Source organism: Amphibalanus amphitrite, unplaced genomic scaffold, assembly GCF_019059575.1.
Source record: "Amphibalanus amphitrite isolate SeventyFive unplaced genomic scaffold, NRLGWU_Aamphi_draft 000243F_arrow, whole genome shotgun sequence".
Lineage (NCBI taxonomy): Eukaryota > Metazoa > Arthropoda > Thecostraca > Balanomorpha > Balanidae > Amphibalanus > Amphibalanus amphitrite.
Genome location: NW_024881738.1, coordinates 119,885 through 133,778, shown reverse-complemented (window position 1 = coordinate 133,778; position 13,894 = coordinate 119,885). Strand labels below are relative to the sequence as shown.

Here is a 13,894-nt window from a genome sequence, read left to right as displayed (position 1 = left end):
TGGATCATGATGAAACTTCCCATGCATGTTGGGGCAAGCATTGGCTATCGTGTGGTGCAATAAAATTGACCGGGTCAGGTCAGGTCACGGAGTTATGACGTCATAAGAGGAACAGCGTCCGGTACTATTTTTGAAAAGCGCCCGAACCACTATTTTGCTAATTCTTGTCACCTCAATGGGAATATGCAGCAATATTAGCTTCTATAGGGAGCAAATGGACCTCCCAAATCCGAAAATACAATCAGATTTCAAAAATTTAAATTTTGATTTTTCGAATTTCTGCCGCCGACTGTGACCTTGCCGACTTCAGGCGCTCCCAACGCGCCATTTTTAGAGCTAGGGAAACGAAATACATACCAAACGATAGAGAATTGATCAAGGAACACGATAGTGAAGGTTTCAAGTCGATATCTCTCACCGTTTTGCCGCAATCGCCGCGGAAAGTTGAAAAAAGTCTATTTTTCCGAAAATTTGACCTTTGACCGGTCAAAAGTAGGTCAAATGTTGACCTAGGACCAAAAAATATACCACCAATCGCGAGATCTCGTTAAGAGCAATCCGTTGGTTTTTTCCGCTAAGCTCTACGACCTTCCGTTTCGAAACGCCAGGGGGGGGGGGTCGTAACAACCCCCCCCCCTGGTCGTTCGTGTTATGAGAAATGGCCTGGTCGTGCGAGGGTTAAATGCTCGCGAGCATTCAACAGCCTGATACTGCTGAGAGCTGAAATAACGGGTAGCAAAGTGACCGACTGCGACCTTATATTGACGGTCCAATTAGGTAAGAGAGATGTTATGTTATTTGCTTTAACAAGGCTGGTATTTTCCATTTGCCTAATTGACACATGACACGCCAATTTGATAATAGCCGTTTTCACGACGGGCTATCCGGCGAATGCACCTAATTTGACCAAATCTGCACCTAATTTCTGTTACAGCAAATATCTTCGTATTGTGAATTTATTTCAGTGTTTTAATCGATGATACTCTCTGATAATATGACAAAGCAGGCATATAGGTAAGCAATTAGCGCAACCCTAGCTCATAGATACTAAGAGATGCAATTGAACCTAATTTGACCAAATCTGCACCTAATCTGCACCAAATGTGCACCAAATGTGTACCAGATGGCCGTCGTGAAAACGGCTATTGATATTGCGTGTAGGGAGTGAGCATCATCCATAATTTTTGCATCACAAATACCTTTGACCAGCATTATTCTAAGACTCTTTGCCTTAGATTTCACCGCTCCTTCGATATTCGATGTCGTAAAAGATAAAATTCAGAATAAATACTTCAATCATTAGCAGATCAATTTGAACTGATCACTCTTGAATACGGACTTGATATAGACTGCATCAAGATACTTTATGTACATAAAACGCAAATATGCAAAATTACTACGTTTTCCGTGGGAACAGATAGATTGCTCGCCGCTTTTTTGACGACACTGCATGAATTCCCAACTGGCAGGGCGTGGATGGTCGCTGTCACAGTGCCCGCATTCGCGGGCGGTGGCCCCGCTCCCTCGGCCCGTATCTGTCAGTGGGGTCAGGTCACACCAGGTCGGCCGTGACACGCCAACGGTTCGATATCAGCGACAGCGAGCTCGACCTCGGAGGTCCTGCGTCGGCGCTGGGGCCGAGAGTATAGTGCGTTTACTGATACGCTGAGATCAATATCACTGGGCGTGGGCTAACGTTCAGTAGTCGAACAAGTCCTCGGTGTGGCTAAATATAAATGCCCTTTCATTTTTTTATAGGATTCCACGCTTGTATGCCTCTCGTACCAAATCAGATTGGAAGTGCGCTAAACGCTTACATAATGCGCGTGACGAATTAATTACGTGAAAGCTGTAGTGGGCGAGTTAACTAGGCCGATACTAGGCATAGGAGGGCGGGAAGAGACGAGACCCGCATTGCAGACACATTGAGGTACACTCTGGGTCTGGTATGACCTTTTCTTGTATCGCCAGCTGTGGTGAGCCCGCACTTGTTGATCTTCCTTCATAGATCATACACACATCTGCACTTCCTAGCCAATGTGAAAGTCGTGCGAAAGAAAGCAAGCTCAATGCGTCTGTGGCTCAAACAAAACGCAATGCCTTCCTTTGTATGTAGATTGTAGAACGTAACCCTCTCGACTCTTGTAATATATCGGCTGATACCATAAGAAAATTAAAATGGAAATTCAAGTTTGCCAAAAAGTCCATGATTTGAATTTCTCACGGTTACGGTCTATGAGACGGATTATACAGGCGAATGCTCAGTTAATGTGAATGATATATTGCTGTAAAAAGTGAGATGCTTTATTCCTTTTCTCGTGCGTCTCTTTCAGCTCCCTTATCCCTTCTGCTTTCTTCTCTTTCTCGCGTCTCACTTCCAGTTCCGGCACCGCCCCACACATCTTCCATCCGCCTCTCCTTTGCCGTCCTTCTCTTCTCTAGAGTTCTTGCTTTTTCCGCGCCCAAGCCGGACGCGATGTGTTTACGTTTGAAGTCTCGTCCTGCCGCACCACGTCTCGTCAGGATTACATGTAGACAGAAGGGCCTGGTAACCGACAACTAGTGACGTCATAGGGCCTGAGGGTCACTGGTGGGGTCGGGGCAGCCGGTGCCGCGGTGGTACGGCACCGAACACTTGTGGCTGGGGGCGGCTGGCGCACGGCAGCGGCCCGGAGCGGGGAGGGCGACACGACTCTCCACCATCTGATAAGGTCAGGTCACCAGAGACGAAGGTGGTGGTGGGGAGGGAGAGGGGCAGGGGCAGGTCAAATGTGTAGTCGCGCCTCGACTCTATTTCGAAATGCGCTAGGTGCCCATGTTGATATTTGAGGTCAGTCACATCTCGGCATTTTTATCGTAAAGAGCTTGAGCTCCGAGCCATGTTTTCAAAACTGAGAATATTTTCGGTAGTCATCTAGGAATCTCAGAAAAGGTAGGTTTTATCAATGTGTTATTTTTGAACTAAAAAAAAAATCAGCTCTGGTATCACCAGTATTGGTATTATTTGTTTGCTGTCTATGGCTGGCTGTTGATAGATGCCAGTAGCCAATGCTTTATATTTAGAGCATTATAAATCAAACAGCTATTTCATGAAATCGTATTAATTCGTGGAAGGCGAACAGATGGTAATCTGGATATGAATCGGTTCTGTTAGTAGGGTAGAGATAATAGATAAAGAGTAGATACACTTTTATCTGATAATTGATGGAGAGTGCAGAGGGACTCTGAGGACTGAGGAGTGATTGGAAGTATTTAGATTTCTGATAAAAATAACACCGAGTTATTGCACTGTAGTTTTCTTGCCGGCTGACAACCGATAACATTTTCTTTTCGAATATTGACTCAGAGTGTAAAAAGAAGTTTAAGAAATGACAGCGCCGAAGAACTTTTAGATCATTTGAGTACCTAATTATTATCTAAATTAGGGTTAAAAAAGAACACACTGTTTTTCTCTAAACCCTTAAAACTGCTCAAACAGGTTACCGTGAAAAATGAACCATATCGTCTACGCCCATGAGCCTGACGAAAAAGTCCGCCATGCACCGTCTCGAGCTACCACGGACGTCAAAAACCATGGAGGGCGAGCCCATCTCCCTCTCACTATGCCGGAAGGCTCAGTGAGGCGGGGTGTACCCGCTCGAACCCGGCGAACCCTCCGCGGTCTCGTGCTCGTAGATAAGATAAACAAACCCGTCCAAGCCCACCTTGACATCACGCTGACGTGGCGCGGACATCTGGCGAGACTGGTCACCAAGTTGTGTCACAGAGACTGGCATGCGATTCATAAAGTCATGCGTTAGTGTAATTCGGAAAAGAGTTGATTATTTCTTACACTGAAAAATGTTCTATCGAGGACCATTAAGATACAAGTACCTAATGGTGGTAATGATATTCCACTTGGATGAAAAAGAAGCACTTACCATTAATACACGTTTAAACATCCGCGTAAATACTTGATTTGTAATTGCATATTTGTGTGCTCTGACCCGTTGTATTGCTATCTACGACGTTGTATTGCCGTATACGCTTTTGAATCGTTCGAAAGAAAATGGGCTCCAGTAAAACGAATACAAGTTAGGTATTTAGTGTGGCAATGGATGTTTTTAATGGATCGGCTCTCGTTTATGTATCGAGCGTTTTAAATGTCAGCAGGCAGCAGCCCTAGGACTCAAACTCAGGCCCTGGTATAGACACATCTTAAAATCAAATATTGTACTCAATTTTATGGCTTACCAAAATGTTCCTCAAAATAATCTCTCTACACAATACGAAAATGAAATTCATAAAACAACATCTAATAGCTACTTTGTCATAGCTTCCACGTTGGTACTCCTTCTGTCGTATTAAATGCTTATCTAATTCGCATTGTGAATACATGCGGGTTCTTTGGTTTCAGGTGACGGCGACACGTCGCCAGCTGACCGCTCCAACAAACAAAGGGGCGCACCAGTAAGCCAAACGGCGCCATAGGCTGAATAATGACGTCAAACAGCGCACAAGTGTGGGTGTACCGACAGTGAACCCTGCGCTAACGACGGAAACACGGCTGGATATCCAGAGAGACACAGCCGTGATAGCCAGACATCAGCACGTCAGTCGACGTCACCGCAGCCTCACGACACTGAACATCACCAAGTGACGTGACGTCTCAGCGAGCCGTGACGTCTCAGCAAGCCGTAACGTCTCAGAGTACCGTGACGTCCAGCCCAGTCTCTGGAGTGAGCCCCGCTCCCGTCCCATCGGCCATGTCGCCGCCGGCGTCTCCGCCGGGCCCGTACTCGCCCCTGCACGAGCCGTGCCGCCGCGCGCACGTGCGCCGCTGTATGTGTGTGCGTCGCAGCAGCTGTCTGCTGGCCGGTTACACGGTGTTCTACCTGCTGTACGTGGCTCTGGGCGCCTGGGTGTTCAGCTACCTGGAGCAGCCGGCTGAGCAGCGACTCCAGCAGCGGCTCGAGGAAGACGTGCGGACGTTCCTCGCCAGCTACAACTGTGTGCCAGGTGGGTCCTAGCCAGCTATTGCTGTACTCCGGGATGGCACCTTATCAGATGTCCCTCAACCTTGACAAGCTATACAATTGTACATGATAATGATCTGGGATGGGAGTTGTTGACAGTGTCTGCAAATTTCGTGAACGCTGGTTGAGAAGATATCGACCAGCTTGCATCCTACAATGCAAATTAATTCAAATTAGTGATTCAGCGTTATACCACGAGGTCCATTAAATGCCTACTAAGCTTGAAGTTCCTTCCATTTTCTATATTTTTAGCTGTCAGACTGAACTTCATACCTATCTAGGTACAGGCAGCAGGCCTCTCATGGCATGATGAAATTAAACGCGACGAAAATAAGCAAACTGAATCTCTTACAAATATCACAGTGGTCCATTCCTCCTCCCGCTGCCCCAAATGTACCAGGCACCGACACAGGGCCGGCGAGGACGAGCTCGCTGTCGCTGACATCGAACTGCTAGCGTGGCATGTCCGACTCTATCTGACCTGACCCGGCTGACAGAGACGGACACTGCACATCCTGAACATGGTGGAAAATATCCCAGCCAAAAGAGCACTGAACTACGCTCCAAAGATAGACTAAAGTTTCCGAATTAATTAGGTCCGATAAGCTAGTTTACTGGTGTGATAGCGGGCTACCTCATTAACTGATCCTGCGATAGTGCAAAACTTGCAGACATGAAAATATATTCCTCCGAAGCTGTCACGTTAGATCACCAGCAATTTATCCGCCCTCTCCTAGGCTTCAGTCAGTGTACTTAGTTTGTAGCGCGGGATTCTGCCGGCCATCTTTCCTTGTATGTATCTTTTTTTATTAAAGAAGAAACAGCCGAAATCCCTAAATAATCCTTCTGTAAGGCTCACTTGACCTTCTTTCAACAGCTCTACCAGTATGGACGAGGCTTACGTGCCGGGGTCAAAGTACGGCCATTTTTCTCCTCTTCGACGTTTAACGGCACATACCTCCCCGCACATTACACAATGCGGAGCTATATACTTTACGTAACTGTGAGAACATGTGTGCAACCTTTGAAAAGATCCGGTTTCAACCTGCACAAACCCATGTTATCTCCCGTCGATGCATTGCATCGATGCGATCACCCGACGCCTTTCAGGACGTCTGTGACGTTAGTAACCGCGTCTCGCATCGACCTGGGTAGCTCGCTGTAAGGAGCCTAACGCTGAGTGAGCGAATATTCTTTTGCCCAGCTCAGCTCGCACCGGCGAAATGGGTGCCTGAAGCTTACTGTCGCCTCAGCTATACGTTTATTATAATTGTGTATTTCGAGCTGAACGTAAACTTCGAATGACGAAGCAATGTAAAAAGTGACGAATGAAAGTATGGATGTCAGGGGCCTTAATATATAATAATAATGATTAAGCACAACTGGTGTGTTCCAGAGGAGAGGCTGGACATCCTGCTCCAGCACGTGATCAGGGCCAATAACCGGGGCGTATCAGCGTCCAAGAACATCTCCAGCGGGCCAAATTGGAGCTTTGGACAGAGCTTCTTCTTCTCGACCACCGTCGTTACCACCATCGGTAAGGGTCAGGATACTCGCTTTAGGACAGGTGAAGGAAAGGTCAAATAATCATAGGTAAAAGCCGGGCTGAGCATAGTCGTTGACGGGCGTTTAACTAGTACCTAAAAAATTGGTACCTAAACGGCGGACTAGTGCTAATCACGATTTGAGGAAAGTCAGAAGTGGCGTGTTTATTTTAATGTTCATTTTACTACGCATTACGCAAGCCTTCTCGATGCAGAACTCATTCTGTTGGTCCGGTGTGGAGTTGAAAGCGCTTAATATTCTGCAAATTTACGAGCAACACATAAATTCAAATTAAAAACATATTGACGGGTGGAGACTTCCATTTTGCGTCTAGATAGACGTGTATAAGTCTTAGACGCGTCTAGCTGGACGGCGGCTGCGTCATCTGGCGACAGCTAACTTTAGACGCGTCTAGCTTGGAAGTATCCGTCCAACAGTTAGACGCCAAGTTAGATGCCAACTTGGACGTCTGCTCAGTTAGACGCCAGTTGGACGCCAGTGGAAGCTCCACCCATTGACGCCGCCGATATCTCCTTGTGATACGTTTGGTAGAAATATCATTGTTTATTGTATCGTCGTATTCTGGCTAAAGCTCAGGCGATGCTTGCAAACTGCAAAGCAAAATATCCATTGAATTTATTTCCTCATGCATACTAAGCCACGATTCAAACTACCACAGCTCTGTACGAGGCCCTGTATTCCCCACAGGGTACGGTCACGTGACCCCGCTGTCCGAGGCCGGGAAGATCTTCTGTCTGGTGTTCGCGCTGATCGGGATCCCGATGACGCTGGTCCTGCTGACCGCCTTCGTGGAGCGTCTGATGGTGCCCTCCACTGTTGCCCTCCAGGTCAGAGACTACGCCCTCCCTCGTGGCCCTCCAATGCGATCCTTCAGTTCAGAGACCGGCATCATGGTCAGCGCTCAGTGCCGTTCATCCATGGTCAAAGACTATGTAGTGTGTCCCCATGCCACAGCATTCTGGGCCAGAGAACGCGTTTCCGACAGGTCTGATCACCGTTCATTCCACCGTTTGAAGAAATACAACCATTTCATGTATAAAATTTGCTACCATTCTGTCATTGCTACCATATATTTCTACAAGTGTCATTGACCCAAGATGTGCTTTGAGCCAATTTTACTTGCGATTTTTGGATCATTCGACTGATCGCCTGTGCCTTTCTGCGGCGTTTCAGTGGCTCGGCTTACGGCTGGGACACGTCTGGCAGCCGTTCAGCATACGGATGGTGCATCTGACGGTCGTCGGCACGCTGGTCGTATCGTTCTTCTTCCTGGTGCCTGCCGGCATCTTCTACCACATCGAGGGCGACTGGACGTTCCTGGACTCGCTGTACTACTGCTTCATCTCGCTGACGACGGTCGGACTCGGCGACTACATACCGGGAGACAGCCCGGGACAGACCAACCGGCCCATCTACAAACTGGCCATCACAGGTGGGTAATGGAATAGAGTAAGACAATCGTTCATCTACTAACTGAGTGTCACAGGTGGGCACATGTAAGTCACAAAGAAGGACAATCACCCATTTACAAACTGGCAACCAAAGGTGGACAGACAGAGGGGCGGCAGTACCTATATTCACAAACTATAGACACCACAGGTGGGCGCATAAAGCCGCCCAACAGGCATTCTTGAACGAGCGTCACTTTTCTTTAAAGACAATGTCATCCATCCACATATCGGTGACCACAGGTGGTTATGGACATATTGGACAATCTAAGAAACGGACAGGTGGGTGGGTGTGTATCAGGTTGTGGGCGTGGCCAAAACTACCGGCAGTTTAGGGCACGATTGGGAAAGCCTATCGTGCGGGTGATGTGCTCGTCGTTAGACATTGAAATGGCGCTGTGGCGTTTTAGACTGGCATTTCTACGTTTCAGACTATCATTTTAACGTTGACGGCGAATCTTGTCGTTTAGCGATATAACGTTATAACATTATAACGTAGTGATACGCCGACGCTAAATTTTTAATGTTTCACGATACATAGCAGTCGGCCCAGTGACGCCATAACGTCGTGATGTTTCAGGTTACCTGCTGGTCGGTTTAGTCACAGTGTATATAAATAGGTTTAGTGACGATGTGACGTTGTGACGTGTTTCAGGTTACCTGTTGGTCGGTCTGGTGATGATGATGTGGCTGCTGACGGTGTTCGCCGAGATCCCTCAACTGAACCTGGGCATCTGGTTCCTGCACCAGTCAGACGAAACCACCTCCGACCCGGAAAAAATGCGCCTGTCGGGCCCGGCCATTGGCCTCCCCAACTATAGCGCACAGGTGGGTCGGAATCGAACCACTTATTCACTGTTAAATGCAGCGCAGCTGCATTTACTGGGAAAACTGGCATCACGAAAGAAAACACCGTTAGACCAAAGGAAATAAACACATCGATGGACAGAAAACTAATGAATTCAATTATCCGGGAACCAGCCAGCAAGCAACATACCAGAGACCATTCACAGTAAATCAGTCAAAATTGTCAGTGCGCCGCATAGATCGCAGGCTGTGCGCAACGCATAAAACGCCAACATTGGTCAATAGATGGCAGTACACCTTTTTGCGTTAGCCTTTGACCATTGGGCAAAACATTTGTACACATTCGCCATATAGGTGGCGCTACAAATGGTCGGTTGGTCACAAAGAATCACCATTGTGCAAAACTATTCGGCGATCTTCCCGTATAACTCGACATTGGACAAATGGTTCAACATTGTGCAAAACAAATCGTCAATGGTCGAAACTATTCGTCATATGCCGAGCGAGCTCGCTCAATGCCGAATTCTGGCGAAGTGTTAAACTGTTTTGCGGATCGCTCATTTCAGTGTTCAATCTGTTTTGCTGAATGGCTGAAATGAAACACACCACGCCGGAATAGTTGTGCTCAATGCCGATTGTCGAAATGGCTCCTCAAACAGTTATGGCGAATGGTTGAATTCAAATGCAAAAAGGTGTAGTAACGCGCGCCTGGAGGTAGACTGTGCCGCAGTGCAGCTCCTGGAATTAGTTGACACCGCGGCCGGTAGATGGCTATAGAGGTGAGCGCCTAGGAGCATACTGTGCCGGATGGCATTCCAGGCACCGGGGCCGGACTGCTGTTGGGCGCGCTGGTTTTCGGCTTTCGCTCAGCTAGTATAAAACGATGCGTAATTCTGACTGTACAATGGGTCTAAAGACTAAAGAGGATGTATTTACAATAAAAAACATGCCCACAATGACAGCCAGCTAAATATCGGGCAGTGACGAGCGGGCTTCCGCTCGCCCGCCTCAGTGGCGTGACTGAGTTAGCCAGTACGGGTTTGTCTCAAACGTGAAACGAATGACGATAAACGTATTACTAGCAAGTGGCAATACCGCCAAATCATTGCGCCACAATAGCCCATACTGGCTTGTTTTCCGTTTCAGAGTGGCTCTCTGAAGACTCCATCTGCCGACCGGTCTACCGAACAATCGCAGGCCTCCAGTCCCGATAAGGGTACTCCGACTCACGGACGACGCTAGTCGGGATTCGGATCACACAGAGGCCGTATCAAGCGGTAGACTGCGGTGGAGTGACTCAGAGAGCACCTCCAGCCCAGCAGCGGCGTCCCTGAATGCGTCTCGGGAGGGACCTCAGGGTGTCCGATGTGTCGCCTAGCCGCCCCTTCCGGTGAATTTAGCATCAAAGATGACCTCAGCAGCATGCCTGGGCAATAACGTTCGACGAGACGGGCATGTGAAGAACTGAATAAGTGAGTATAAGCGGCTCGCATTCAGCTCTTCATTCAGGTGTCCTCACACCAACTCGATGTTGTGTGAGGTGTTCGCGCGACGCCTCGATATTCAGCAGACAGATACGATCAATTTCCGACTGCACACCGTCTCATCACGGCCGATGTAGGAGTCAGCCCGCGTCTCTGCCGTCTCAGCCCGGCGCGGCGCCTCATGGCGCTGCCGATGACTCACGAGCGACTGGAGACACGTCCGTCTTCGAACGGCGGCGGCTGGCAGTGTGTACCCGCTGACCACCCGCCCGCCAACAGACCACCGCCGGCGGCCGGAGCGGCTCCCAGACAGGCACGTAGCCCGTCCCGCGGCAGTGCTGCCGCTAAATCGACTCCGCCATGCTATGAATGCTAATCCAAATCAAAAGAGACTGCGGTGCGCCGCCGGCGCCGTCGGGTTCCGGCCGTCCACCGAATGAGGGCCACTCAGCTCCGGAAAATTGTGCCGGAGAGAACGCTCAGTTTCAGCGATGTGCATCGGATGGAAACGATATCAAACACGTAACATATCTCCGTGCGAATGTGGGCGGGTCGTGCACGGTTCGTACCAAAGTTACTGTGAAATGAACAATTATATAGCCAGTGTGTCTGTATAATGTAATTACGCATGCATGTTTGTAAAAAAATATGGGAGCTCGGACCTGCTAAGGCACGTTTCGGGACCTCATGGAAGGCTCCTATTTACCTCGCTGTGAGCGCTGGCGGCACTGTGATGTAGCGTGAAGAAAGGCGATTAGGATGGAGCTGTCTATAAATGCCAGTGGCTAATAGTTATTGACATGAGCAATGACTCTAGTGTGTAACCAGATGGCGAATGGTGAGTCAGGCTGCATTAGTGACTGGCGAAAGGGATGAGTCTAGCCGCGTTGGTTTCTAAGAAGAAATGTCTCACAGCGTGGGTCGGCAATGTCTCATTGTGTGGATCTGCAGAAATATGAGTCAATACGTTCCTAGGTTTATTAGGAGAAATGCGAGACCAGCTGCGCGGAAATGTCATTAGAGATGCTAGTCTAATTGTATAGGTTTATTAGCGGAAATGTGAGAGCTAAACGGTGTGGTCGATGGAGCTGTGAGAAATGGTGTCCAGTCTGCGAGATTGTCAGAACTTCCGAGGCACATGTGTTCCGTGTCCTGTAAACGTGTATCAGACCCGGATGTATTCCCTTGTTAGCTCGCTGGTGCCAGTGGTGCTGGTGTTGGTGTCGGCAGTGGTGTCAGTGTAGAGCGCCGGCGGTCGGGCCGACCGTCCCTCCCTCACCAGTTTCAGTCTGGCCAGACGGCAGCCGCCGGCCGCCGGCCGCCAGAGAAATAGCCAGTCCAGTTAACTGCGATATACTGTTCATGGAATGGGGTCGGGCGCGGTCTGCCCGGTCGGGGGCGAGCTGCGCTGTGCTGTGGTGGAGTTTCTCGTACAGGGCCGGCTGGGACGGCCGCCGGCCGACCCTCGGGGCGCGCGGCGCGTCCGGCGTCACTCGGAACTGGTATGATATGGGGCGTCGGCGGGGACCGGACGGCGCGGGCCGTCAGGCGGGACTCGTGTGGTATCTCGCGTCCGGCCGTTAATTTCGGGAGACAGGCCGGCGCGGCAGCGCTGACCCTGGGCGACCTTTACCGTTCGGGGCCGGGGGCTACTGTTGACATGGCCCCAGGTCGGCGCGTCCTCATTCCCAAGTCTGCCCAATAGAACATGGTAGAACGAACCCTTCCCCAGCACACAGTAACAGACATATTTCACGTAACACAGCAGAACATACATATTTCGCGTAACAGTGGAACAGACCCGTCCCCAGTTCACGTATTACACGGTAGCTGAGACCTATACCGGTCCACAGCAGAGCACAGAAGAAAAGATTCGTCATAAACCTACACCTTGATCACGGCGCATCAGAAAAGGCTCCCCCCATCAGGCAGCACCCCACTGTAAGACACTATAGCACAGTAGAATAGTTAAGTATTCAGTTCACAGTCACACAATAGATCACTCTCATTCCCATCCACGCAGCACAATAACACAGCCACGAGTATAACAGACCCGGGCTTCTTCCTTGAAGAAGTGTCTCAGACCACAGGGTCTGTGACTGGACTCTGCACCCTCGTGCACAGGCACCACTGCACCAGCTCCTACGCAGCAATAGTTCCACTAATACCTCATCCGTTCCGGCTCGATTCTCTGCCGTGTAGCTGCCCACGCTACTCGGGATGCTGGCTCAATCACGTCCCATCCACCCGGGACGCCCCCCCCCCCCGTGGGCGAACGACCCCATCCCTAGGGGCAGGCCGGTGACGGAGCTAGCGAATGACTGGAATGGATCTGAGAACTTTCCGTGCTCCCGGAACTTGTAATGGGTATGGGGAGCTACAGCTAGTGCGACTTTTGGTGGCGCGGTAACTGTTGAAGGATCCAGCGGCTGTTGACGGGTCTGGAGACTGTTGACGGGCCCTGTAACCCACCGTTGCATCGTTCACGGATTCTGTTACCGTTGGCGACCCTCTGGGACCGACTATCAAGTCTCGCTGTGGTCCGTTGACGGTTCGTAAAATAGTTGACGGATCCCTGGTTTGCTGACGAGTCCCAGGACTCCTGGCGGGTCCCTGTGACTGTGACAGGTCTCTGATCTGCTGACGGCTCCCTGGAACTGTTGACTGTCGCCGCCCACCGCCCGTCGCGGCACGCTCTGACACTTGACTCCGCCGGCTGCGTCCCGCTGCCGCCGCCTCTGTACCCGATCAATAGCCACGTGCGTAGGCGGAGGATTGCCGGCTCTGGCCGAGTCCTGTGGGCCGGCTGTGCTCCGCCGAGAGCGGTACACGGCGGTACACCGCGGTACAGGGGAGTACAGGGCGGTACAGCGATGGGATGAGGTACGGATGGGCGCTGGGCAGCGGAGGGGCGATGGAAGCGGGTGGGAGTGGGGGAGGGGTGATGTATCTTGCGGGCGTTGTTGTGCATGTTGAAATGAGACGGAGATTGAGTTATAAACATATCGTGAACGATGTTTGTGAGTGGGTGTTTGAGTGGTCGTGGTTGACGTGAGTGGGACATTGAGCGAGAAGGAAGGCGACTTAGACGTACAGACGTGCTAAAAAATATCTCACCCGACCAGTTTCAATTTTAAATAGTCAGGCGAATTTAACTAAATCTTTCAATAATCGTACAATATCCATGACAACTCTGAGAACATTTCATGTTAGGCAAAAATCCATTCGAATGACGCCGATCGGAGTGCTATTTTAGATCGCTGGTAACCATTTTAGATACATACAACGAAATAACAAAATGCAACCCTTCATACTCGATCTCTGGTGTTACTCAATACCTGAGTAAACACGTAGTTAGATGCATCGGAATATTCTAGATCGCTCTCTCCATTCATCCAATAAGACATTTCGTCATAGTGCGATCGGTGAACGATCATGCGTAGTGGGTAGCTCAGACGTAGAAGCGACTCCCTACGCGAACTCGACGCCCATTCAGCACCCACAGTTACGACCCCAGCGCTGCGCACCGCCACCTCTGCCCCTCTCTCCGGGGGAGAGTGGAGGCGGACCTGGG

The 13,894-nt window shown here is 50.0% G+C and overlaps 1 protein-coding gene across 2 annotated transcripts; it reads left to right on the top strand.

The window, feature by feature from the left end:
• Positions 1 to 2,586: 2,586 nt before the first annotated feature.
• On the top strand, positions 2,587 to 13,332 carry LOC122386189 (potassium channel subfamily K member 6-like). Of its 2 annotated transcripts, none has more exons than XM_043375141.1 (7): positions 2,587 to 2,711; positions 4,397 to 4,998; positions 6,412 to 6,552; positions 7,269 to 7,408; positions 7,755 to 8,013; positions 8,685 to 8,857; positions 9,983 to 13,332. In XM_043375141.1, exons 2-7 carry the CDS (start codon positions 4,746 to 4,748, stop codon positions 10,076 to 10,078), a joined length of 1,062 nt encoding a protein of 353 aa, XP_043231076.1. In that variant the 5' UTR covers positions 2,587 to 2,711; positions 4,397 to 4,745; the 3' UTR covers positions 10,079 to 13,332. The 2 variants fall into 2 exon arrangements, with proteins under 2 accessions (XP_043231076.1, XP_043231077.1); XM_043375142.1 differs by having other exon boundaries at positions 2,708 to 2,932.
• Positions 13,333 to 13,894: the final 562 nt, after the last annotated feature.

Excerpts from the sequence above, each read along its gene's own strand:
- LOC122386189 (XM_043375141.1), top strand. The coding sequence starts at position 4,746 with ATGTCGCCGCCGGCGTCTCCGCCGGGCCCGTACTCGCCCCTGCACGAG. Across the intron at positions 6,553-7,268 it reads CACCGTCGTTACCACCATCG|GGTACGGTCACGTGACCCCG; the intron begins GTAAGGGTCAGG and ends TATTCCCCACAG. Across the intron at positions 8,014-8,684 it reads CTACAAACTGGCCATCACAG|GTTACCTGTTGGTCGGTCTG; the intron begins GTGGGTAATGGA and ends GACGTGTTTCAG.